The 25,416-nt window shown below is 49.9% G+C and overlaps 2 protein-coding genes across 10 annotated transcripts in view; both read left to right on the top strand.

Moving 5' to 3' along the window:
- The window catches only part of CLCN7 (chloride voltage-gated channel 7), a 40,156-nt gene extending 28,356 nt beyond the window's left edge, over nt 1–11,800 (top strand). The window contains exons 19-25 of the mRNA XM_081169476.1: nt 1,685–1,812; nt 2,888–2,973; nt 3,649–3,781; nt 5,071–5,130; nt 7,077–7,253; nt 7,433–7,513; nt 9,750–11,800. Of these exons, the coding sequence (XP_081025602.1) occupies nt 1,685–1,812; nt 2,888–2,973; nt 3,649–3,781; nt 5,071–5,130; nt 7,077–7,253; nt 7,433–7,513; nt 9,750–9,836 (752 nt within the window). The 3' untranslated portion in view covers nt 9,837–11,800. The remainder of the gene's footprint in view (nt 1–1,684; nt 1,813–2,887; nt 2,974–3,648; nt 3,782–5,070; nt 5,131–7,076; nt 7,254–7,432; nt 7,514–9,749) is intronic.
- A 2,413-nt stretch (nt 11,801–14,213) lies between these two features.
- On the top strand, nt 14,214–25,184 carry LOC308572881 (uncharacterized protein). Of its 9 annotated transcripts, none has more exons than XM_081169347.1 (5): nt 14,214–14,904; nt 16,515–16,572; nt 17,831–17,876; nt 18,843–21,438; nt 21,886–25,184. In XM_081169347.1, exons 1-5 carry the CDS (start codon nt 14,590–14,592, stop codon nt 25,093–25,095), a joined length of 6,225 nt encoding a protein of 2,074 aa, XP_081025473.1. In that variant the 5' UTR covers nt 14,214–14,589; the 3' UTR covers nt 25,096–25,184. The 9 variants fall into 9 exon arrangements, with proteins under 9 accessions (XP_081025473.1, XP_081025471.1, XP_081025469.1 ...); XM_081169345.1 differs by having other exon boundaries at nt 18,843–21,993; nt 22,210–25,184; XM_081169343.1 differs by having other exon boundaries at nt 14,215–14,904; nt 18,843–23,526; nt 23,638–25,184.
- Nucleotides 25,185–25,416: the final 232 nt, after the last annotated feature.

Here is a 25,416-nt window from a genome sequence, read left to right as displayed (position 1 = left end):
CTTATTGGGAAGTGGGAAGGTGGGTCTTGCAGGTTAGGCTTTAACCCTTTAACCAAACTTTCTTTCCTGGGCCCCGTCTGCACCATGCATTTAAGCATCCTCATCTTGCTTTAAACAATCATGGCTCCTTCTGCAAATAATAATAATAACCCTGGGAGTTATGGCTTATAAAGGGATGCTTTGTTAAAAGAATTCTGTTCTCCTCACAGAGTTGTGATTCCCAAGAGTGGTTTAACACTCAGTTCCTCTTCCCAGGGAACTCTGTGACATCTGAAGGCAGCCCTGTATAGGGAAGTTTTTAATGTTTGATGTGTTTTAAGTATTTTGTTGGGAGCCACCCAGAGTGGCTGGGGCATCCAAGGCAGATGGGTGGCATATTAATAATGAAATTATATTATATTACTGTATTTTTTCGTGTATAAGACGTTCCCAAGTATAAGACGACCCCTATTTTTTGAGCCCCAAATTAAGAAATAAAATTATTTATATATTTAATTGCAACATTCCGTGTATAAGTTGACCCCCAATTTTAAACTTAAAAAAATTGGGGGGCAACAGCCTTATACATGGAAAAATACAGTAGATTAGATTATAATGAACTATATCTGCTTTGTGTCTATTTAGCACAAGGATGAGAAACCTCTGGCCTTCCAGCTATCGGACTACAACACCCATCATCCTTGACCATTGGCCACACTGGCTGGGGCCGATGGGAGCTGGAGTCCAACCAGCTTTCTCACTGCTGGTTTAGCCGTTCAGTCTTTTTTTTTTTAGAACCTTTTCAGAAAGGGGTTCATCTTCGTCCTGCTCTTTTAAAACGGCTATGGCACTAATTACAGGTTCGCTCTGAGGAAGGACAGTAGCTCAGTATGAACAAAAAAACCACATGTTGCATTATTTCGAAGGCCACAGCAGCACGAGGGGAGCTAATGAAATTTAAAGCAGATTACAGGAACCACTCCTCACTGTTTGAAATTAGAAATCAATAAAATTAAATAATAATTGGATTCTTAAAATCAAAACATATTCCTGTTGAAACATAAAACACATTAAGATATGTTCTTAAAATAGCACACATTACTGATTTGTGGGCATCTACCTGCCTCGAGGGGACGCGGGTGGCGCTGTGGGTTAAACCACAGAGCCTAGGACTTGCTGATCAGAAGGTCGGTGGTTCGAATCCCCGCAACGGGGTGAGCTCCCGTTGCTCGGTCCCTGCTCCTGCCAACCTAGCAGTTCGAAAGCACGACAAAGTGCAAGTAGATAAATAGGTACTGCTCTGGCGGGAAGGTAAACGGCATTTCCGTGCACTGCTCTGGTTCGCCAGAAGCGGCTTAGTCATGTTAGCCACATGACCCAGAAGCTATCCGCCGGCTCCCTCGGCCAATAAAGCGAGATGAGCGCTGCAACCCCAGAGTCGTCCATGTCAGGGGTCCCTTTCCCTTTACCTGCCTCGAGAGACAATGGAGTGTGCTTCCTGGGGTGAAGTCAAACCGCTGTGTTAGCGGGTGCAATCCTGGACAGTGCCTATGGAGGTCCTGGGCCCATTCTCATTTTGCCACCCTCCGGACCTCTCGAGGAGGAGGCACACAAAGAAGGGTCTCAGAGGATGATCTCAGGGTCCGGGTTGGTTCATATGGGGAGAAGGCAGTCCTTGAGGTTCAACGCAGCATTTTCTTCCTAGGGGGCATTGTGAGGATGACACTCAGCCTGACGGTTATCATGATGGAGGCGACAGGCAACGTTACCTACGGCTTCCCAATCATGCTGGTGCTGATGACGGCCAAGATTGTGGGGGATTATTTTGTCGAGGTGAGGGTCTGCCTGCGGCTGCTGGTCGTACCGGCCACCTAGAACCTCCCTCTCCAGGGGGACTCTACCACGGAACGCTGGGGAGCAGCATTCGACAGGGCAGAATTGCCTCCGTGTCCTGCAGGGGGCTTCGTGGAGGCCTGTGACTGGTTGCAGTGAAAAGAGGGTTTTAGGGTTAGATTCCCCTGCCTTGGTCCGACCCAGCAGGGCTGTTCTTGTGACCCAGAGGACAGGACAGGCCTGGAGGTTTTATATATTCCATGTTTCATTCTGCATGGCACTGCTTGGTTCAGCGGATGGTTGGTTAGCCTGGGGGAAAGGCCAGATATAATTCTTAACAAATACATTGTGCCCCAGGAAAGGCCAAACTCTGTGAACCAGCTACCGTATTTTTCTGTGTATAACAAGCCCCTGTGTGTAAGACACCCCCTGTTTTGGAGGACTCAGATTAAAAAAAATAAATTACCATATAGCATATATTCAACACAAAAAACAGCGACAATTTGTTGTTGGCAAAGGACAGCTGGACATACAAAGGGCCCCATTACCTCCAGTAGCTTAGGGCCTCATCAAACCTAAATCCAGCCCTGGGTAAGGGCCACAGCCATCATTCTGCCACTTTAACCTCTAGCTCCGCAAACCAGGGGCATTATGCCCCCAGTAGACTGCCCACTAGGCAATGCAGCCTTCAGGCTGGGAAAGTTTCCTCAGCCTTCTGTACATATTACTGTATCGGCCTGACTATAAGCCACACTATTTTCACAAATTCCGACCGTGAAAAGTTAAAAGTGCAGCTTAAATTTGCAAACCTACAAAAATGGGCTTTTACAATATCGCTGCTGAAACAGACATACGGTAAAATGGAACCCAAAAAAAGTTTTATTGTCGATTTGCGAGTTTAAGACTGTTTATCCCACTTGCGGGTCCTCTCTGGTACCTGTAGGATTTGTTGTTGACAAAGGACAGCTAGGCCTATAAAGGGCCCCATTACCTTCAGTAGCTTAGGGGCTCACCAAACCTATATCTGGCCCTGCCCACCAGATGTGCCCCAGCTCACAATTTCTTCTCTTTCCAGGGTTTGTATGATATGCACATCCAGCTTCAGAGTGTCCCCTTCCTGCACTGGGAAGCCCCTGTCACATCCCACTCGTTTACCGCCAGGTAAGCTGACAGGATCAGGCCACAGCAGGGTTTGTACGGGTTCTCAGTGTATCAAAAAACCCGAAAGTGCTGCTGGTGGTATTACTGTTCTTAAATATATCATCCCACCCTACAGCAGCAGCGGGGTTGCAGCATTTTAAAATCCAGCGTTGAAACAAATAACAAATCGAGTCCCGAAAGCACATAACCCAAATCTGACCCTGACAAATTCAGGGAGACCTCGTTCTTTGTATGTTTTAATCTGGGAAGTTGTCTTATACCAAGTGAGAACATTGGACCATTAAACTCACTGAGCTTTCAGGTGGGGGATGTTTTCCCATCCCTGCCTGGGGATGCTGGGAACTGAACCTAGGACCTTATGAGTGCAAGACATGAGCTCTTAAGACCTTCCTGCAACAGCAAAGCAAGATGCTAGTCCCCATGACAATGAACAAAGGGGCTTGTTTAAAGAGGGAGTGTAGGGGGCCGAGTCAAAAGGCCAGGGTAACAGATCTGTGTCTTCAGCATTATCCGAAAGCTGTGTACCGGAGAAGCCAGGTGCTCCTCTTTGTGTGTGGAAGGAAATTCCACAACGAAGGGGGCCACCACAGAGAAGGCCCCGCAGCCCACACTCCTCCCCTCTGTGGGCTTTTAACGTGATCTCTGTGTGTTGTTTCATTTTTTCCCCCTCTGCAGAGAAGTGATGAGCACCCCGGTGACCTCCCTCCGAAGGATTGAGAAAGTGGGCGTCATTGTGGACATCCTCAGCGATACGTCGTCCAACCACAACGGGTTCCCTGTGGTGGAGAGCATTCCAGGCAGCGATCAGGTAGGGCGGCGAGAACTGACTTGGGTGCCTTGATGCTCGGAACCCTGTTTCTTGGAGAAAAGGTTAGGAAAGGGCCATGCCTCAGCAGAGGGCACCTGCTTCTCACATAGATCGTCCCAGGTCCAATCGCCAGGTAGGGCTGGGGAAAAACCCAGTTTGACACCTTTGGAAGGCCATTTCTGACTGCCAGTGTCGACAGTATTGGGCTAGATGGAGCAAAGGTCCGGCTAAGGCAGGCTCCTACATTTTTTAAGGCCCACTTGCGGAACTTGAGTAAAATGCATACGTGTGTTCATAAGATGTATTAGGTATTGTCTTATTTATTACATTTATGCACTGCCATTGTGTGGTGGTGCTGTGGGTTAAACCACAGAGCCTAGGACTTGCCGATCAGAAGGTCGGCGGTTCGAATCCCCATGACGGGGTGAGCTCCCGTTGCTCGGTACCAGCTCCTGCCAACCTAGCAGTTCAAAAGCACGTCAAAGTGCAAGTAGATCAATAGGTACCGCTCCGGCGGGAAGGTAAACGGCGTTTCCGTGCGCTGCTCTGGTTCGCCAGAAGCAGCTTAGTCATGCTGGCCAGATGACCCGGAAGCTGTACGCCGGCTCCCTCGGCCAATAAAGCGAGATGAGCGCCACAACCCCAGAGTCAGTCACGACTGGACCTAATGGTTAGCTTTACCTTTTATTGTCTCCCAAGGAGCTCAGTGTCCTGTTTTACTCTCCCAACAGCCCTGTGTGGTAGGTTAGGCTGAGAAATGGTGACTGCCCCAAGGTCACACACCCAGTGAGCTTCCTGGGCTGGATTCGAACCCTGGTCTCCCAGGTCGTAGTGTATTACGAATCCTGGGCTGGATTCGAACCCTGGTCTCCCAGGTCGTAGTGTATTACTCTAGCCACTGCACTACACTGCCTTGCAAAAACAAGCCCCTTCTTTTAGTATCTGTCTTGCGTGCCCACCAGGGCAAGGTAATGACTCTTCAATTTTTTGAGGCACAGGCGGGGTTTGAACCCGTGATCTTTGATTTACCAGATTGATGCCTTACCACTTGCCCACCGCTCATACAGTGTACTTGCAGGTTTATAATTCTGAGCGAAGAAAACCGCAAAATGACAACAAACTAATTCTGAAATAAGCTCCAGGGGAAACAACAGCAGCAGCCCAGATGTTTAAATGCCTGGTTGTCCTTCCTGGTGTCTAAAATCATGTGGAAAGGATGGGTGGGGAATTGTTGGGGCCAAGAGAGTTCTACACAAGAGGGACCCCAATGACAGCCTCTCTCCTTGCAGGCAGCGGGACTGCGAGGCCTGATCCTGCGCTCCCAGTTGATTGTCCTCCTGAAGCACAAGGTGAGGGCCGCAGCTCAGTCACAGATCATCTCCTCCGGCACATTTCAGTTTCTTTCGCTGTTAATGTTTTGAACGACTATTATTGATAATTTGAATATATCTCAGAAGCCGCTTGGAGTTCTTCCCTATAATCAAGGGGTATATAAATTTGGTTAAATAAAAACAAACAAACAAAGCACTGCAGGGAATGGGGAACCTGGTCCTCCTCCGGATGTTGGACTACAATTCCCATCAGCCCCAGCCAGCGTGGTCAGGATGATGGGAGTTGTAGTCCAGCAACATCTTGATTGGGGCGCAGGTTCCCCACTCCTGCTCTGCTGCCAGACTGGTCGGCTTCTCTGGGTCGTATGTGACTTAAAGTCAATGTGTGAGCAAAACAACTTCTGGTTGTGGCGACGGAGCTCCCCCTCCTTTTCCTCTGCACGCCTCTTAACCCATCTACTCCTGGGGTTCCCCCCAACCCTCCAGAACAGATTGGGGTGTGTGTGGTGTGAGGAGGCAGAAGGCAATATCCAGTGTGCAAACAGAAGTCGCAAGAACATAAGGCAGCCTTTCTCAACCTGTGGGTTCCCAGATGTTGTTGAACTACAACTCCCATCACCCCTAGCTAGCAAGGCCACAGAGCTCAGGGATGATGGGAGTTGTAGTCCAACGAGATCTGGGGACCCGCAGGTTGAGAACCGCTGACGTAAGGGGAGCCCTGTGGATCTGGCCCAAGAGCTCACCTAGTCCAGCATCCTGTTCTCATTGTGGTCGACTAGTTGCCTGTGGGAAACCCCCTAGCAAAAGAGCCCTCTCCCCTCCTGCAGTTCCCAGCAAGAAGAATTGCTGCCTCCGATTCAAGAAGGACACTGACAAACTGGAACGTGTCCAGAGGAGGGCAACCAAAATGGTCAAAGGCCTGGAAACGATGCCTTATGAGGAACGGCTAAGGGAGCTGGGCATGTTTAGCCTGGAGAAGAGGAGGTTAAGCGGTGATATGATAGCCATGTTCAAATATATAAAAGGATGTCACATAGAGGAGGGAGAAAGGTTGTTTTCTGCTGCTCCAGAGAAGCGGACACGGAGCAATGGATCCAAACTACAAGAAAGAAGATTCCACCTAAACATTAGGAAGAACTTCCTGACAGTAAGAGCTGTTTGACAGTGGAATTTGCTGCCAAGGAGTGTGGTGGAGTCTCCTCCTTTGGAGGTCTTTAAGCAGAGGCTTGACAACCATATGTCAGGAGTGCTCTGATGGTGTTTCCTGCTTGGCAGGGGGTTGGACTCGATGGCCCTTGTGGTCTCTTCCAACTCTATGATTCCATGATTATGGAGACATAGCATAGCAATGATGGGCAGAAGCCTTCCGTGGATTGGCCCAGTTTGTTCTTGTTCTTATGTATTTTTGGCGTTTTTATCTTGCCTTTTAATGGAGTGCGCAGCCCCAAGATCTATGGATGAAGGACGGTATGCAAGTTTAATTAATAATAATAATAATAATAAACCATCAGGGTTGGTGGCCATCACTGTCTCCCTGCGGGAGAGAGTCCTGTAGCTGCAACAACAACAACAACAAACAACAACAATTTTATTAAAATTGTATACCACCCTTTATCCATATCCACCCATATCCATCTCGGGGCGGTTCACAGCATAAAATCGCAATTTAAAAAAACACAAAATGCATAATAAAAAAGACCAAAAAGAAACAAATAAGCCCCCCTCCCGCAACACATTGACATCCGATGCCCCTTTTTAAATCAGCCCGAGGCCTGGTTTTCGCCTAATCCAACATTTGGTTTCAAGTCACAGTGCGGTTGGAGTCAACCCTCTCTGCAGGATGGGACGGTTCCCCAGGCAGCAGGAGGACTTGGGGGAACCCCAAGGAAGAGGGCAGCAAGCCTAGGCTAGCAGGCATCCCTGTCTGTTTGCCCTGTGCCACCACCATGCCTGACCCCTTTTAGGTCTTCGTGGAGAGAGCCAACCTGTCCCTGGTGCAGCGGCGGCTGAAGCTGAAGGACTTCCGGGACGCCTACCCCCGCTTCCCCCCCATCCAGTCGATCCACGTCTCCCAGGACGAGCGCGAGTGCATGATGGACCTGACCGAATTCATGAACCCCTCGCCTTACACCGTGCCCTTGGTAGGACCGGGTTGAGGGCGGCAACGTCTATTGCTTTGAAGGCATCTCGAGGGAGGGATGCTGCTGGTGACGAGGGCTTCCTCGTCCCGTAACAGCATCCTGGGTTGTTTTTGTTTTACTGGGGTGGGGTGGGGACTCATTGCCTTTCTCTTGTCTAATATGATTTCCCCGGTTTGCAGGAAGCCACCCTAACGAGGGTTTACAAGTTGTTCCGGGCCCTGGGCTTGCGCCACCTCGTGGTGGTGGATAATCATAACCAGGTGAGTCAAGGCTGGAAGAAACATCTTGCTCAAGATGGCAGGAGATCTCAAGGAAGTGGTCTTGCAGCCCAGTGTCAGTGGCTGGACAGAGGAGGAATGGTGGAGGCCACTCGCCTCTTCTCCTGAACCTTCCCAAGAACAGGAGGACAGTATAGATTTAGAACAGTGGTTTGCAGAAGGGCATAGTTCAGAGGCTGCAGAGGGGAGAAGCTGGGAAATATTGGGAGAGGGGCAGGAAGAAGACGAAGCACTGGGGAGAGGCAGCTGACAGACTTGGTGTCCTTGGAGAGAATTCCTGACCCCCCCCCTCCCAGGACCAGGCAGGCATTGAGGGTAGGAGAACAGAAGGCTCAGAGGCAGAAAGCTCAGATTAGCCGTCGCAGGGATGACGCAGGATAGGAGAGATGGAGCGGGTGGGATTTTATTCAGAGCAACGCCATTATTTTAGGGAGGCTGCATTCTTTTGTTTCTCTCTGTGAACTATGGAATAAATTACTTGGTAAGAACTCTTGTTTATCTCCTTGCTGGCTTCCAGCAGGGGAGGTATCGGATTCCCTGAAGCCTGACACCCAGTGGCAGAGCTCACCTTTTGCATGGGGAGGGTCCCAGGTTTGAGTCCCTGTATCTCCAGGTAGGGTTGGGGAAGACCCTCTCTGTTGGGGATCCTGGAAAGCTGGGCTAGATAGACCAGTAGTCTGACCCAGGCATTAATGTAGCCTTTTGTCTTCTTTACATTTTTTACATTATTATTATTATTATTATTATTATTATTATTATTATTATTTCCTAATGAATTGATTATAGTGGATACTCGGGTTGCGAACATGATCCATGCGGGAAGCACGTTTGCAACCCGCAGCTATGTGTCTGCGCATGTGCGGGTTGCGATTCGGCGCTTCTGTGCATGCACAAAGCATGATCGCCGAAGCCCGGAAGTAACCCGTTTCAGTACTTCCGGGTTCGGCGCTCCGTAACCTGAAAAAACGCAACCTGAAGCGTCTGTAACCTGAGGTATGACTGTATTAGTTTCATTTTATCCCACCTTTTCTCAGAACCAGAATTCAAGGCAACTCACAGAAGTTTAAAACAAACGCAGATGGAATCTTAGCAGTGTAGAGTTGGAAGGGAGCCCCATAAAGGTCCTCTAGTCCAGCCCCCGTGCAGTGCAGGAGGACCTGTATGGGGTCGAACCCACGACCTTGGCATGATCATCGCCGCGCTCTAGCCAAGTGATCTGGGCAGCTAGCTAAGCACATATAACACATATAAACATAGAAAAGATAATGGCTAAAGGGTAAACTGTAATGGAATGTAAATGCAAATCTATTAAAACACTGATAGCAGAAACAGACAGACAAACGAAAAGCCCTTTTCTAAAAGGCAGTCAGTTCCCAAAAGCCTGTTGGAATAACAGTCTTTACCTGCCAGGGGAAAGACAGCAAGGAGGGAGACAGTCTAGCTCATGGGCAGGCAAACTAAGGCCTGGGGGCCGGTCCTTTTATTTAAAATGCATCTCTGGGTTACTTGTGGGGCATAGGAATTCGTTCATTCCCCCCCCCCCCCGCCCAAAAAATATAGTCCAGCCCCCCACAAGGTCTAAGGGGCAGTGGACCAGCCCCCTGCTGGAAAGGTTTGCTGACCCCTGGTCTAGCTTCTCCAGGGATGGAGTTCCAAAGTCTGGGAGCAGAATCCCATCAGCCTCAGCAAACATGGTCACCTGTCAGGGAAAATGTGAGTCCAGCAGCTTCTGAAGCACCTCCACATTTGGGTACCTCTGGGTTAGAAGCACCTCTTAGGTGGCACTGTGGTCTAAACCACTGAGCCTCTTGGGCTTGCTTATCAGAAGGTCGGCAGTTCGAATCCGTGTGACACTGGTGAGCTCCTGTTGCTCTGTCCCAGCTCCTGCCAACCTAGCAGTTCGAAAGCATGCCAGTGCAAGTAGATAAATAGGTACCGCTGCGGTGGGAAGGTGAACGGTGTTTCCGTGCGCTCTGGTTTCCAACACAGTGTCCGGTTGCGGCTTAGTCCTGCTCTCCACATGACCCGGAAAGCTGTCTGCGGACAAACGCCGGCTCCCTCAGCCTGAAAGCGAGATGAGCGCCGCAACCCCATAGTCGCCTTTGACTGGACTTAACCATCTAGGGGTCCTTTACCTTTTTGCCTAGAAGCACCTCTGCTCAGGGTCTGGTTCTGCCGCTTCTGAGTGACCTGAAATCCTGCCTTTTTCTCTCTATAGGTGGTGGGTCTGGTCACACGGAAGGATCTGGCCCGATATCGCCTGGGGAAGGAAGGCTTGGAGGAGCTGCCCCTGGCACAGACGTGACTTTGCCGCTGGGTTCTGTGGACCTTGCTGTGCACCAGGCTCCCGCCAGCCTCCCGGCGCCGTTGCCCTTGGGAGACCGCGGACGTGAAGCCAAACCCTGAAACGCCCGGCGTGTGGAGTCCCGCACTTCGCTGTGTCCCCGGCCTCTCCTCCTTGTCGCCATTCTCCTCTTTCTTCAGCCTTGCGCTCCTCTCGCCATCCTGACCTTGGGTTCTCCGCACGGGACTGCAGATAGGCTCTGTACAACTGCTTGGGGGTTCCCCGGGGCTTCAGGAGGGGCGTCCCCCACAATTGGAAAGAGACAGCTGTCTGGGGAGTCCCTGTCTCTGTTACAGACCTGGGCTGGGAGGTGTGTGTGTGTGTGTCCATTTCTGACCAAGCTTTCTTCCTCTGGCCCAGCTACTGCCAAATGTGCCTTCCAAGACTCACTACCCCACCCCTTTTGTCAATCCTGCTGTGCAAAAAATGCTCTGAGCAATGCTGGACTGGAGACCCGGGCTGGCATTTCCTGGGAACAGTCGCAACACACCTCCCATACAGCTCAATGTTGTCGTTTTTAACTTGTGTGTAAAGCAAGGGAGCGGGGACTGAACTGTGGTCCTTCTCCAGGTTGCTGCTGGACACCCCCCCCCATCTCTGTGGCCAGTGATCAGGGCTGGTGGACTCAACAAGAATCTGCTTAGCCGCCCCTGATTTAACGTTACCAGGCATGTTGACAGAATTAGGCAGGGCAAGGGTGGCATTTTCCCAATCCAGCCACTGCGCCAAGAGCTCATCACCCAGCTGTGAAACTCTGGCAGCTGGTTCAACACTCAGCAATGTCCCAGCCCTGCTCCCTTACCCTTAGATCTCTCTTCCTCCCAAATCCTTCACACCCAGGCTGAGATTGTGGGAAGCCCTCGCGGCGGCACTCGCTCCCTCTGGATCTGCAGCTGTGAAGAGCTTACACCGCTGGGCTTGCGTACAGCCCCTTGTCCTCACCCGCCACTCCCAGGCGGAGAGTCTTCCTGATAGGTTCAGAGGGTCTTTCTCCCCCCACCCCTTATAAACAGCAGCCTGCCTTCGTTCATGGTTGTTTGGATCCACTTTCTCTCCCCCACCCCACTCCTAATTCTCACACTGCCTTGCGCCTGTTTGCATGTTTAGCTGTCAGTAGGGAAGATTACAGTGGAGGCCAGTCCGGTAGGGCAAATTGGGCGCCGCCCCGCCAATATCAGCCTGCAACCCCCCTGGGGAAAAACAAAACCCTGCCTGCCTTCTTACAAGCAATCCTGTCTGTGTTAGCTTCCTCCTCTATGCTCAGCTGGAAGACTTAGCTAGAAATAGCTGGCTCTGCCTGGCTCTGGCCTTGGCGCCACCTACTGTTGGGCTCCCTGCCTTTCGCCCATTGGGCTCCAGCCACCACTGCAGAAGAGGCAGGAAGGGCAGGTGAGCTGGGCGGGTGGCGTTTTGGCAAGAAGCACCCAGTTTAACGAGATGCTGGACCAAACCAATGTGCCCACTTCAACCTGAAGCAGCCTGTCTCACCCCCAAGGACTGGGGCCTCCTCTTTTCAGCATCTGTGTACATCAGGGCATGCTTGCCCAGAGCTTCTAATAGCATAGGGTGGGAGGAAAGGAATCCAGGGGACGATTTAGCAAAGGGCAAACGGGCCTCCCTAAGCTTATAGCAAGGTTTTCTCTATTTTGGACTACAACTCCCATCATCCCTAGCTAACAGGACCAGTGGTCAGGGATGATGGGAATTGTAGTCTCAAAACATCTGGAGGGCCGGAGTTTGCCTATGCCTACTTTACAGGCTTGGTGTGAGGGGTGTTGGCAGCCAGCAGGCCCATTTCCTGACTCCTGGTCCTTCCCCACATCTGGCAGACACCTGTCTCCTCTGCTGTTTTCTATCACGTGGAACACCTGGTGGAAGAGTTCTCTTTTTTGTGCTGAAATTAAAAAGGAAACTATTTATACTTTCGCGCTCTCTCTCTCTCCTGTGTTGTGCTTACTTCCTTATCCTAAAGGACGTATGAGGAGCTGGATCAGGCCAGTGGCCCATCTGGTTTAGCATTCTGCTCTCAACAGCTGCCAACCAGATGCCCATTATGGGAAACCCAAGAGGGCAACAGTATTCTCCCCCCCCCCCTTCTGATTCCTGTTGCTGCAATATCTCTGGTATTGAAGAGGTCCTTTGGGCGTGGGGGGGCAGGTCCAGTGGAAAAGGTCCTTAATAAACATATACCTGGTTTGGGGATGGAACTAGAAAGGGTGTCTAGGGTGGGGGAGTTTGGAAGGTATAGCGAAGGTTTGGAAGGTGCAGCGAAGGTGTCATTAAAACCAAGCAACTGTTTGGCTGTTTTTTATTGTGTTCATTAAATTTGTATGCCGTCCGTCATCCGCAGATCTTGGGACGGTTCACGACTTAAAAATTCAAAATAAACCACAAGATACATAAAAATATAATAATATATATCCCTTATACAAACTCACAACATATGAACAACTTGCCTATAAACACAGACTTGCCATGGACAAATTCAATGATATTTGGAATCCGTTCTTAAAAATACTGTAATAGGTTAAGATCTGGTGAAGTACAATAACAACCTTGTACAGTGGTACCTCTGGATGCGAATGGGATCTGTTCCGGAGCCCCGTTCACATCCAGCAGCGAACGCAACCCGCGTCTGCGCGGGTCGCGATTCGCTGCTTCTGTTCATGTGCGTGACATCAATTTGACCGTCTGCACATGTGTGAGTGGCGAAACCCGGAAATAACATGCTCCGTTACTTCCGGGTCGCCACAGCGCGCAACCCAAAACTCGGGTCGAAGCTACTTCAACCCGAGATATGACTATAATGTATACAGTTTTGGGTTCACCCCCCCTTTATTTTCCCTTCTACACGGGTTCTGTTTCTCTTTTTCTCTCTCTCATTTACGTCCCACCATATTTAGTGCACATATAATTATGTATTTTTGAACTTTCAATAAAGTTAATAATAATAACTTTATTATTTATAGGCTGCCCATCTGAGTGGGTTGCCCCAGCCACTCTGGGCTTCCAACAAAACTTTAAAACAGAGAAAAACCTCCCTGTAATAAAAAAACAAGAACAAAACCACAACAAACCAATAACACACACACAAAAGCAAAAAGTGTTGCAATCAAAACAAAACTGCAGAAAGGTGGCCCACATATAGATCTCCACTTCGTCCCACGCTCCTCATCAGCCGCTTATAAGCTGTCCAAGGGAGAAGCCTATAGCAGCAGTGGCCAGGGAGACACCATGGGATGTCAGCCACCGCCGCCACATGGGATAAGCACCAACTCATGCTCATCAAGCTCAGTGGCAACTGCAGTGGCAGGGAAAACAGGGACATCCTGGGATCAAATCAGAAGCTAGGATGGCTTTAGTAATTCTGGGGTGTTCCCTGGAAAATGGGGACCCTTGAAGAGTACGCTGTTTCTTGAGGGCTCAAGAGATCTGAGGTTCCAAGCCTACAACGATCTGTGTTGGAGGACGAATCCTTAGCCACCTGTTAGGAAGGAGCTTGGTTACAAAAGCTGACCACATCTTAGAACTCTTAAAGCTATAAAGGATAGTGTCATGAATGCGCCAGCTCTAAGCGAAGTTTTACAGCGGGCTGCAAAAAGCAGCCAGGAACAGAGAGGCTGGGATTTCACTCAGGCAGAGGAGAGCCGACAGCTGCAGGCTTCGCTTCCTTCTGACCTTGAATGGCAGGATGATAAGGCTGTAGCGGAAAGCAGGCTGGAACGCAGTCAAATCTCTCAGGAAGCACAAACAGGAGTGAATACGCACAGAGATAGTTGGTCAGAAAAGGAAGAGGCAGGAGCTAATCCAATAAGTCTGAAGAGTCGGCGAATGGGAGGGCTGCTAGATCGGAAGCAAAACGAGATGCAAAGGGTGACAGTTCAATATATTCTGTAGACACCGGAAGGAGTCTTCAGAAGGGTCATCTTGAGTGATAATGCCGGCGGCTGCGTTAGAGCCATCCGGAGCGATCTGTTTGTTTTTGCAATAAATCCTCCTTTTTAATTACCTACGCTTACTGTGTTAGCGGGACACGGGTGGCGCTGTGGGTTAAACCACAGAGCCTAGGACTTGTTGATCAGAAGGTTGGCGGTTCGAATCCCCGCGACGGGGTGAGCTCCCGTTGCTCGGTCCTTGCTCCTGCCAACCTAGCAGTTTGAAAGTACGTCAAAGTGCAAGCAGATAAATAGGTACTGCTTCGGCAGGAAGGTAAACGGCGTTTCCGTGCGCTGCTCTGGTTTACCAGAAGTGGCTTAGGCATGCTGGCCACATGACCCCGAAGCTGTACGCCGGCTCCCTCGGCCAATAAAGTGAGATGAGCGCCACAACCCCAGAGCTGGCCATGACTGGACCTAATGGTCAGGGGTCCCTTTACCTTTAGTGTGTTATCAAGCTGGGAACCTGGGCTCCTGACAGATAGCGGCGTTAAGGGGAACAAGTTTGATAAACTGTGTTCACCCCGAAAGCATCCCTCTCCACCAGCTTTGAGCCACAAATCAGTCCCTTAGCAACCAGGCCCTGCAGTGATCTTATTGTGACATAACTGAGATGAGAGGCCAACATTTTGTACGGAGACCTGCCCCATCTTTTATCGGACCGGCAACCTGGCTGTCGCAAAGGTCCCAGCTTGGCTTCCTGGCGCGATGGGGCGGATGTAAAACACACACAAACAGGCGCTTGGAATGCGCCCTTGACGCAGCGGCGTGGACCTAGCATGAGACACGCATATGCAGCTTTGGTGCTGAGTTCCCTGCTGTTGGGGAAGAAGCCAAACAGAGATCCTTCCCCCCACAGCGGCAGGATAGTAGTGCGGGAAGACCCTGTCACCCCCTTCCAGGAGGGGAACAAGCTGCTGAAATTCCGCAAGTCTTTCTGCTTGCAGCATGGCTTCTGCTGGCTTTCGGACTCTCCCTGGGGGTTTCTCCTGGTGGGATCGGCCGTGCTGCTTCTGTGGCTGGTGCTAAACATCTGGACTTCATCGGGCCCAGCTTCTTCGCAAGCAAAGCCTCGTGAGGCGACTGTCAGCTCGGTAAAGAGATGTTTCTCCTTAAAGCGTATTCAGTAGTTATGGCAGAGAAAATTACAGTGGTACCTTGGTTCTCAAACTTAACCCGTTCCGGAAGTCTGTTCCGAAACCAAGGCGCACTTTCCCATAGAAAGTAATGCAAAACGGATTACAGTGGTACCTTGGGTTACATATGCTTCAGGTTACAGACTCCGGTAACCCAGAAATAGTACCTCAGGTTAAGAACTTTGCTTCAGGATGAGAACAGAAATCGTGCGGTGGCAGCAGGAGGCCCCATTAGCTAAAGTGGTGCTTCAGGTTAAGAACAGTTTCAGGCTAAGAATGGACCTCCGGAACGAATTAAGTACTTAACCCAAGTGTCAGGGGTACAGGAACAGAGTCACAGGGAAGGCAGGAAATGGAGAGCGATGGAGAGGAATCCCAGGACAGCGAGGAAGAGGATGACAATGACGCAAGGGATTCCATGAGTCTCTCCAGCGAATCAGAGGATTCCCAGAAGGGGGCGCCTGCGGTCAGGGCAAGGGGAGCCCCAGGGGGAGAGTGTCAGGAGCGGGGGGCCAGCAGGGGACCCCAAAGCGGCAGCTGGGAATCAGGGCCAGCTTCCCCACCAGAGCGCAGCGAAGGGGGGGGAGGTTCCAGTGTGTCAGGGGAAACAGCTCCGGCAGCAGAGAAGGAGGAGGGGTCAGAACAAGCCGTCCTCCCGGAAGGGGAGGAGGGCAGTGAAGGGAGTAGCATAACTGTCAAAAGGAAGGTTAGAGGTTGGGCGCGCGCGCCAAGTTCAAATGTGGAGGCGCGCGGAAGTACAGGGAGCCCGGAGGAGGAGCCAGGTCCCAAAGCCCGCAGGAGGGGGGAAGAGCAGTCTGAGGATTCAGCGTCAGGGGAATCCAGGAGGAGCGGAAGCCCAGCGGGCAGAAGGACCCTTCGGAAAAGGAAAGAGAGAAAGAGGTGGAGCAGCGTAAGCCTCTTAAACTGGTGTAGGGAAGGGACTGATTCAGAGGGGACTTCTACCGTCTAAGGTTAACAGACGTGGGGGCTGCGCGCCTCGCTTGTGGAACTTACTATGAACTGCAATAAACATCCTTGTATATAAGAAGAACTTGGCGTTGGTCTTTGGTGAGCTGAGACCTGAGGCAGCCCTGACACCGAGGTACCACTGTAATCCGTTCCAGACTTTTAAAAACAACCCTTAAAACAGCAATTTAACATGGATTTTACTACCTGAGTGAGAGGAGATAGGATAGCTATCATCAAATATCTCAGCAGTTCCAGAAGGTACGACCAGGATTAACAGATTCAAATTACAATAAAGGAGATTCTGACTAAATATTAGGAAGAACTTTCTGATGGTAAGAACTATTCAATGGTGGAACTGTCTCCCTCGGGAGGTGGTGGACTCTCCTGCGTTGAAGGTTTTTAGGCAGAAGTTGGGCAGCCTTCTCTCATGGATTGTTTAGTTGTGATCATGGCATTGCAAGGAGTTGGGCAAGATGACCTTTGGGGTCCCTTCCAACCCCTATGATTCTGTGGCGAAGGCTGACATAAGAGGACGGCTATCTAAGAGAACTGGAAAGCGGGTAATCCGTTTTTCACTTTACTCATCTGCCTTCACACAGGTGAAAACAATTCCCGAACTAGAGAGAGAAGCAGAGCGGGAAGCACCAGGAAAAAATGGTATGTTTTTCTAACCTTTCTTCCTTAAACAGTGTTTGAAACTCCCATTGTTCCAGGTGCATTTTGCAACAGGGAATTTCATTAGCGAGAGCAGTTTCTGAGCTCTGGGTGCAGTACTGCGCCTAAGATTTCAGATTAAAGCTGCAGAGTGGAAGGGGGGGAAAGTAAAGGTAAAGGTAAAGGACCCCTGACAGTTGAGTCCAGTCACAGATGACTCTGGGGTTGCAGCTCTCATCTCTCGTTACAGGCCGAGGGGGCCGGCGTTTGTCCGCAGACAGTTTTTCCAGGTCATGTGGCCAGCATGACTAAGCCACTTCTGGCAAACCAGAGCAGCGCATGGAAACGCCATTTACCTTCCCGCTGGAGTGGTACCTATTTATCTACTTGCACTTTTTGGTGTGCTTTCGAACTGCTAGGTTGGCAGGAGCAGGGACTGAGCAACAGGAACTCACCCTGTCGCGAGGATTCGAACCGCCAACCTTCTGATCAGCAAGCACAAGAGGCTCAGTGATAGACCACAGTGCCACCTGCGTCCCCGAGTGGAAGGAAAGGAGGACCTTTTTCTGCCTCCCCACTTCCAGTTCAGAGAGTAACTGGAAGAAGACTGGAGAAGTGGGTGGGTGGGTGGGCAGGAAAGAACTAGACCATGTGAAAAATGAACATAATATTTTAGCCGCAGTTCATTCATTTCCAGCTTTGTATTCTTGTTATAAAAAGCGTGCCTAGACATTCCGCTGCTGAGCCCATAACCTAGGTTGAAAGTGCCATTTAGCTCCTAGATTTCATATCTCAGTTTCTAACACTGCCCTTAACTTGTTCTTTTCCAAGTCCTGTAGTAATTGCATTGTCTCTGCGGAGATCTATACTGCCATCGGTGTGGGACGTCTGTTCTTGGTTTAACGTGGTGTACGCCACTTCTTATTGCAAGCTGGCAGTTTTATAAATACCTTTATAAATAAAGTAAAATAAAACATGCTTCGTCATGGCAATGCTGGCGGGACAGTTGTTGACGTGGGAATGACAATTAAAGAAAAAACCCTCCCACAGAAGTGAATGGAGGATAGATAGAGAGGAGCGTTTGTGTGGAAACTAAAGGTAAAATTTACATGTGTTGCTCCGCCTACTTTTAATTCGGCCCCACCCACTACTCTCAGGCCAAAAAGGTTTTCGTACCCCTGAGTCGATGTCACTCATTGATTAAACATTACAGAGCTATAATAAATCTTCAAAACAAATAATAATTATTTTTTTGTCGTAGAATGTCTTTGTGTTTGTGGGAGACCGTTAACTTCTTATTTCGAAAGGTAGGTATGTCCTCAGTAACTCTAGACAAAAGGGATGTTATTTGGGCTGTGTTCTAGGGGGCGCCCAGGTGGGGAGTCTTCTGGGAGAAGACTGGTAAGGGCCCTGGGGAGTAAAAGGCAGCCCCTTATGTCCCAGCTGGTGTGAAAGCTAACAAGGGATGAGTGCAAACAAGAAATGCTAACAAGGGATAAATGCAAACAAGAAACACTAACAAAGGGTGAATGCTAACAAGATACGCTAACAAGGGATGAATGCAAACCAGAAAAGCTAACAAGGGATGAATGTGAACAAGAATCAGGCTTGTATCAGGCAGCAGCTTTCCAGGCTTTCAGGTCTTTCCAGGCTGTACTTAGAGATGCTGAGGACTGAATCTGGGACTTATTGCACGCAAATCAGATGTTCTGCCATCCCTGTCCCTCTTTTCCCTCTGTTGTTTTCCTCCAGAGTGGACACAATGACATAGAAGTTAGACCTGCCCACTAAGTTCAGTGTGCCTGTTCTGTATCTCCCTGGCGTTGAATTCCATCCTAAGGCGGTTCCTAAAATGTTTTGCAGGACACAACTCGGTCCCCACTCCCCTCAACACAAAAACAAAGTTTTATCTTGCTTTATGCTAACTTGGTACTTTCTTTTCCACGCTGCCTTTTCTTTTCTCGTCCTCATGTGATTGCCCAGCCCGATCTTAGAAATTGCATAGACATGTAATTTTAAAAAATGTGAACTTTTGGAAATGGTAGGAATTTGGGTGGTGTCCAATGTTAGCATTACTCAGAATAGCCCTCTGGGAAATTAATGGGTATGCAATACCCAGGCTCACTAATTTCAATGGATCTATTATTTTAAAGCATTTGTAAACCACTATATATATATATGCACACACACACAAAATTAAAATTCAGTTGGACCTGACCCTTATTAACGCACCAAATGTACAAAACAACTCTGTTTTGTCTTATTTCTTGCAGTTGTGAGCAGCCTTGTGAAATTCACCACTGTTCTCTTGTTCCATGTGAAGATATGAGAAATTGGCATCAAGAGGAGTGTTTATGTCCAAAATATGATGGATTTCCTCCACGGAAGTATGAGGCCATCTTAAGCCATGCTTCCTCCTCCTCCTCCTCCTCATCTTCCTCCTCCTCCTCCTGCCTACCTCATTTAAAATGTCTGGACCTGCATTCGAGTTCCGAAAACTTCCAGGATGCTAGAGATACTTCGTGGACCGTATTAGATTCCTCGGACGTGACGGAAAGCAAAAGCTCCGATTCCTGCTCCAATTCGGAGGAGCCCTGCTTGATAGTGCCAAAGCGCGAACCGTTGGAGGTCCCATTGCTGCCTGAAAAACATACAGAAGTCATAAGAATCCCTTCCTTCCCGCCTATTGCTCCGTTTACACAGATAAATATTCTCCAGAGCGCGACTTATAAAAAAGAAGACGAGGTCATCTTGGTGGAAAAATGCGTCGCAATTTGTATGGGCCCTGCACCATCACATAAGGCCAAGCCACCCTCTCCTCCCAAACTGATGGACAAAGACAGCGTTGAAAGTTGCACGGATCAAGAGGAGAGGGAAGAGAAACCTCCAGAATTGTCCTGCTCGGACCAAATGCCACTTCCGTGTATAGATATGGAAGTGACGTGCGCACAGGAACATTCTAGCGCCTCAGAGGAAAGCTTGCCAAAGCCGTCTTCTCCCACCGGTCAGCGGCCTGCGACAAAGGCAATCTCTGGCACCAGCTTCCCTCTGCGTGACTCTGAGCTGGCCCCTTTAGTCCTGGAAGAGATGGACAGGGAAACCAGAGGCTCTCTTGAATTTCACGTCAAAAAGAAAATGGTTCAGAGGCGGTGTGGCGTCCCCACCCTCGTCTCCAAGTCTGAATCGTGGTTTCGACCCTGTGCGGACGAATTTTCCAGGGAGCTTGAAAGCAGACCCCAGAGGCCAAAGAGAAAGGTAATTTGTGCCCGAAGCCCCCTGCCTCTTGAGTCTCCACACAGAAACGCCACGGTGCTCTATGCGAAACCTTTACGAGAATCTCCAGGAACCGGGAAGTACTACCTTCTCCATTTGGAGGACCAGCCGAAAGAGAGCGGGAAGCCTTGTTTCCTCACGAAGAGGCCAGGCCATAAAACCAGGACTTCCCCTGGGCAGTATATTCTCCTCTCGATGGAGCCAGAAGACGTGAAGAAGCTCACTTTCCACATGACGGTGAAGATGTTAGAAATGCAGACGGGCGCCTTTCCAGAAATGGTGGAAAAATCCTTCCGACTCTACAAGGTCCTTTCTGCAAATCCTCTGCCCAAGCCGATCCGTTTTGGCAACAAATCCCCAAGGCCCAAACACGTCTGCCTGCCCTTCGCCACTGGAGAGGCTCCTTGCATCATTGACCTGAACATCGGACACAAATACTTGGCCTACAAGTCGAAACTTCCAACGCCCTATTCAAAGTCGGTGGCAGAGCTGACCTACAGTTCTTCACAGCTGAGCAGGACCGAAACAAGTATCATGAAAAGGGCGCCCCCTGGGCCTTGCACACCCAGCATCATTTTGAGGAGGCATCCCAAGGAGGAAACACCTCTTGGCTTGGATCAAATGCTGATAGTCCCAGAGCCCCCAGAGCCACACAAAATGGGGATGCAAGCAGAGACAGCATCCTCCAGCAAGGTTCTCCGGTTTTCCTTGAGTACCGATGGAACGTCAGCTGGAAGAGAAGGAGCGGAAAAAGGAGTGGAGGCTGAGGGCAGACAAGGGATCAGAGGCCGTGAATTAAGGCACTTCCAGGAGGAGCTAGCGGGGAGATCATCCTGCGTGATTCTCCCGATTTTCATTGATGAGAGAGGAACAGTGGTCAGTGGAAGAGCTGCAACGGCGAAATTAAGGGACCACCGAACGGAGCTGGAGGGAGGGCCAAGCCACGAAGTTCTCGCAATTGCTTTTGATGAGAAAATGATAGAAGTCAGTGGAAGAACTGGAATGGTGGAATCAAAGGACCAACAAAAGGGGGTAGAGAGAGGACCATGCCGCGAGGTTCTTGCAATTTCCTTTGATGAGAAAGGAAAAGAGGTTGGAGGAAGAACCAGAACTGCAGAATCAAAGGACTGCCAAAAGGAGCTGGAGAGAGCGTCACATCACAAGGTTCTCGCAATTCCCTTTGATGAGAAAGGAACAGAGATCACTGGAAGAACTGGAATGGTGGAATCAAGAGACCACCAAAAGGAGGTAGGGAGAGGACCATGCCACGAGGTTCTCCCAATTTTCATTGCTGATAAAGGAACAGAGGTCAGAAGAAGACCCAGAACTGCAGAAACAAAGGAACATCAAAAGGAGCTCGAAGGAGGACCAGGTCACAAGGTTCTTCCATTCTCCTTTGATGAGAAAGGAGCAGTGATCACGGGAAGAACTGGAATGGTGGAATTAAGGGAACACCAAAAGGAGGTGGAGGGAGGTCCACACTATAAGGTTCTCCCAATTTTCATTGATGAAAAAGGAACAGTGATCACTGGAAGAACTGGAATTCTGGAATCAAGGGACCAACCAAAGGAGGTAGAGGGAGGACCATGTCCCAAGGTTCTCTCAATCTTATTTGATGAGAAAGCAGCAGAGGAAGAACTGGTTGGAAGAAGAACCAGAACTGCAGAAACAAAGGAACTTCAAAAGGAGCTGGAAGGAGGGCCAGGTCACAAGGTTCTTCCAATCTCCTTTGATGAGAAAGGAGCAGTGATCACTAGAAGAACTGTAACTGTGGAATCAAGGGACCAACAAAAGGAGGCAGAGGAAGGGGCATGCCACAAGGTTCTTGCAATTTCCACTGATGAAAAAGTAACAGAGATGAGTGGAAGCACTGTTATGGTAGAAACAAGGGACCAACAAAAGGAGGTGGAGGGAGGGCCACACTACAAGGTTCTCTCAGTTTTGCTTGATGAAAAAGAAAAAGCGATCACTGGAAGAATTGGAATTGTGGAATTAAGGGAACACCAAAAGGAGGTGGAGGTGGAGGGAGGGCCACACTACAAGGTTATCCCGATCTTATTTGATGAGAAAGCAACAGAGGTCGGAGGAAGAACCAGACCTGTAGAAACAAAGGAACTTCAAAAGGAGCTGGAAGAAGGGCCAGGCCACAAGGTTCTTCCAAGCTCATTTGATGAGAAAGCAATAGTGATCGCTGGAAGAACTGTAATTGTGGAATCAAGGGACCAACCAAAAGAGGTAGAGGGAGAACCATGCCACAAGGTTCTTGCCATTTCCATTGATGAGAAAGTAACAAAGATGAGTGGAAGCACTGTTATGGTGGAATCAAAGGACCACCAAAAGGAGGTGAAGGAACGGCCAGACCACAAGGTTCTTCCAATCTCCTTTGATGAGAAAGGAATAGTGATCACTGGGAGAACTGGCATTGTGGAATTAAGGGAACATCAAAAGGAGGTGGCGGTGGAGGGAAGTCCACACTACAAAGCTGTCCCAATTTCCCTTGATGAAAAAGGAACAGTGATCTCTGAAAGAACTGGAATTGTGGAATCAAGGGACCAACCAAAGAAGGTAGAGGGAGGACCATGCCACAAGGTTATTGCAATTTCCATTGATGAGAAAATAACAGAGATAAGTGGAAGCACTCTTATGGTAGAATCAAGGGACCAACCAAAAGAGGTAGAGGGAGGACCATGCCACAAGGTTCTTGCCATTTCCATTGATGAAAAAGTAACAAAGATGAGTGGAAGCACTCTTATGGTGGAATCAAAGGACCACCAAAAGGAGGTGAAGGAAGGGCCAGACCACAAGGTTCTTCCAATCTCCTTTGATGAGAAAGGAATAGTGATCACTGGGAGAACTGTAACTGTGGAATCAAGGGACCTCCAGAAGGAGGTGGTGGGAGGGATACACCACAATATTTCCCTTGATGTGAAAGAAAAAGATATTGGTGAAAGAACTGCAACTGCAAAATCAAAGGACCAAAAAATGCAGGTGGAAGGAGCGCCAGTTCACAAGGTTACCTTTGTTGACAAGGGAGCAATGGTCAGTGGAACTACGGTATCAAAGGACCAGTCAAAGGAGCAGGAGACAGGTCCAGTCCAGACGGTTCTCCCGGTTCCCCTTGATAAGAAAGGCACAGAGGTCGGTGGAAGTCCTGGGACTGCAGAAACAAAGGAGCAGCCAAAGGAGCAGGAGGGAGGGCCAGATCAGAAGGTTCTCCCAGTTCCCCTTGATAAGAAAGACACAGAGGTCGGTGGAAGTCCTGGGGCAGCAGAAACAAAGGAGCAGCCAAAGGACCAGCAGGAGGGAGCTCCAGGCCAGAAGGTTCCCCCAGTTCCCCTTGATAAGAAAGACACAGAGGTCGGTGGTAGTCCTGGGACTTCAGAAACAAAGGAGCAGCCAAAGGACCAGCAGGAGGGAGGGCCAGATCAGAAGGTTCTCCCAGTTCCCCTTGATAAGAAAGACACAGAGGTCGGTGGAAGTCCTGGGGCAGCAGAAACAAAGGAGCAGCCAAAGGAGCAGGAGGGAGGGCCAGATCAGAAGGTTCTCCCAGTTCCCCTTGAAAAGAAAGACACAGAGGTTGGTGGAAGTCCTGGGGCAGCAGAAACAAAGGAGCAGCCAAAGGAGCAGGAGGGAGGGCCAGATCAGAAGGTTCTCCCAGTTCCCCTTGATAAGAAAGACACAGAGGTCGGTGGAAGTCCTGGGGCAGCAGAAACAAAGGAGCAGCCAAAGGACCAGCAGGAGGGAGCTCCAGGCCAGAAGGTTCCCCCAGTTCCCCTTGATAAGAAAGACACAGAGGTCGGTGGTAGTCCTGGGACTGCAGAAACAAAGGAGCAGCCAAAGGAGCAGGAGGGAGGGCCAGATCAGAAGGTTCTCCCAGTTCCCCTTGATAAGAAAGACACAGAGGTCGGTGGTAGTCCTGGGACTGCAGAAACAAAGGAGCAGCCAAAGGAGCAGGAGGGAGGGCCAGATCAGAAGGTTCTTCTTGTTCCCCTTGATAAGAAAGACACAGAGGTCGGTGGAAGTCCTGGGGCAGCAGAAACAAAGGAGCAGCCAAAGGAGCAGGAGGGAGCTCCAGGCCAGAAGGTTCCCCCAGTTCCCCTTGATAAGAAAGACACAGAGGTCGGTGGAAGTCCTGGGACTGCAGAAACAAAGGAGCAGCCAAAGGAGCAGGAGGCAGGGACAGCCCAGAAGGTTCACAAGGTTACCTTTGATGAGAAAGGAACGATGGTTGGTAGAACTACTAGAACTGTGGAATCAAAGGAGCAGCCAAAGGAGCAGGAGGGAGGGCCAGATCAGAAGGTTCTCCCAGTTCCCCTTGAGAAGAAAGACACAGAGGTCGGTGGAAGTCCTGGGACTGCAGAAACAAAGGAGCAGGCAAAGGACCAGCAGGAGGGAGCTCCAGCCCAGAAGGTTCTCCCAGTTCCCCTTGAGAAGAAAGACACAGAGGTTGGTGGAAGTCCTGGGACTGCAGAAACAAAGGAGCAGCCAAAGGAGGAGGAGGGAGGGCCAGTCCAAAAGGTTCTCCCGGTTTCCCTGGATAAGGAAGGAACAGAGGTCGGTGGAAGTACTGGAACTACAAAGCAGCAGCAAAAGGAGTCGGAAGGGGTGCGCCGCAGGGTTCTTTTGCCTTTCTTTGAAGAGAAGGCGAAAGAGGCTGGCCGAGCTGAGAAAGCAAGGAGTGGGCAAAAGGAACCAGCGACTGAGTCTGGCTCCCTGCTTCCTTCTCCTTCCACTGGTGGAAAGGAGGCAGAAACGGAGAAAGGGGTGGCCGGTGGAAGCAAGCCAGAGATGGAGAAGGCCAGGATCCGGAAAAAGGAGGCCTCCATTATAAGGGCAAGCCTCTTCCTCGAGCTGGACCTGGTGAAAGAGAAACTGAATCTGCACTTGAAGAAGAAAATGGAAGCCCGGCTGCTTCCATCCCAGGGAGCAGAGCTGCAGGTCCACGTTGGCTTTGACAAAGAGGCAAGAGGAAGGAAAACAAAGAAATCGGCACAGCCGAGCCATTCCGCTGACCCTCAGCCCAAGCCGAGCCGGCCCTTCTGTTACGTCTGCATGTCCCTGGATAAAAGTGGGGTGGCAGTCAAACCTGTTTGCTGGGTCCTTCCAAAGCGGATTTTGAAAATGAACGGGAACCGGGTTCCCCAGGTGGTGCGATGGGATAGCAAATCCAAAACTGCTCCAACTAACTCTGCTCCTTCCGGCTTGGAAAAGGAGGCAAAAGGGGTGGCAAAAAAACCTGCTGTGACGTCTTAGAGAGAGAAGGGGATTTCTTCAGAAGCAGAAGGAATATTGGGGTGGGGAGGAAGAAACTATTAAAGATATTTGCCTGAAAGCGAAGCCCAGCTGCTGGCCTTCTTCTGCTGTTTTATGACAGTTTGCTAATGTCGTGGGGAGATTCTCACTCCTAGGGATGGAGGAAGGAAAAATTTGGTTCCGTTTGCTACAAAACCCCACACTTTCTAAAGCACTCTGCAAACCAAAACACAGCGATAGCCTTTGAAATTTGCATTCCGATTTAATTCTGCAGCGCAGATCTCCTGCCAAGTAATGTGTGGGAAAAAAATAATATACTGG

Source organism: Podarcis bocagei (assembly GCF_964188305.1).
Source record: "Podarcis bocagei genome assembly, chromosome: 14".
Lineage (NCBI taxonomy): Eukaryota > Metazoa > Chordata > Lepidosauria > Squamata > Lacertidae > Podarcis > Podarcis bocagei.
This window is presented reverse-complemented; position numbering and strand designations above follow the sequence as displayed.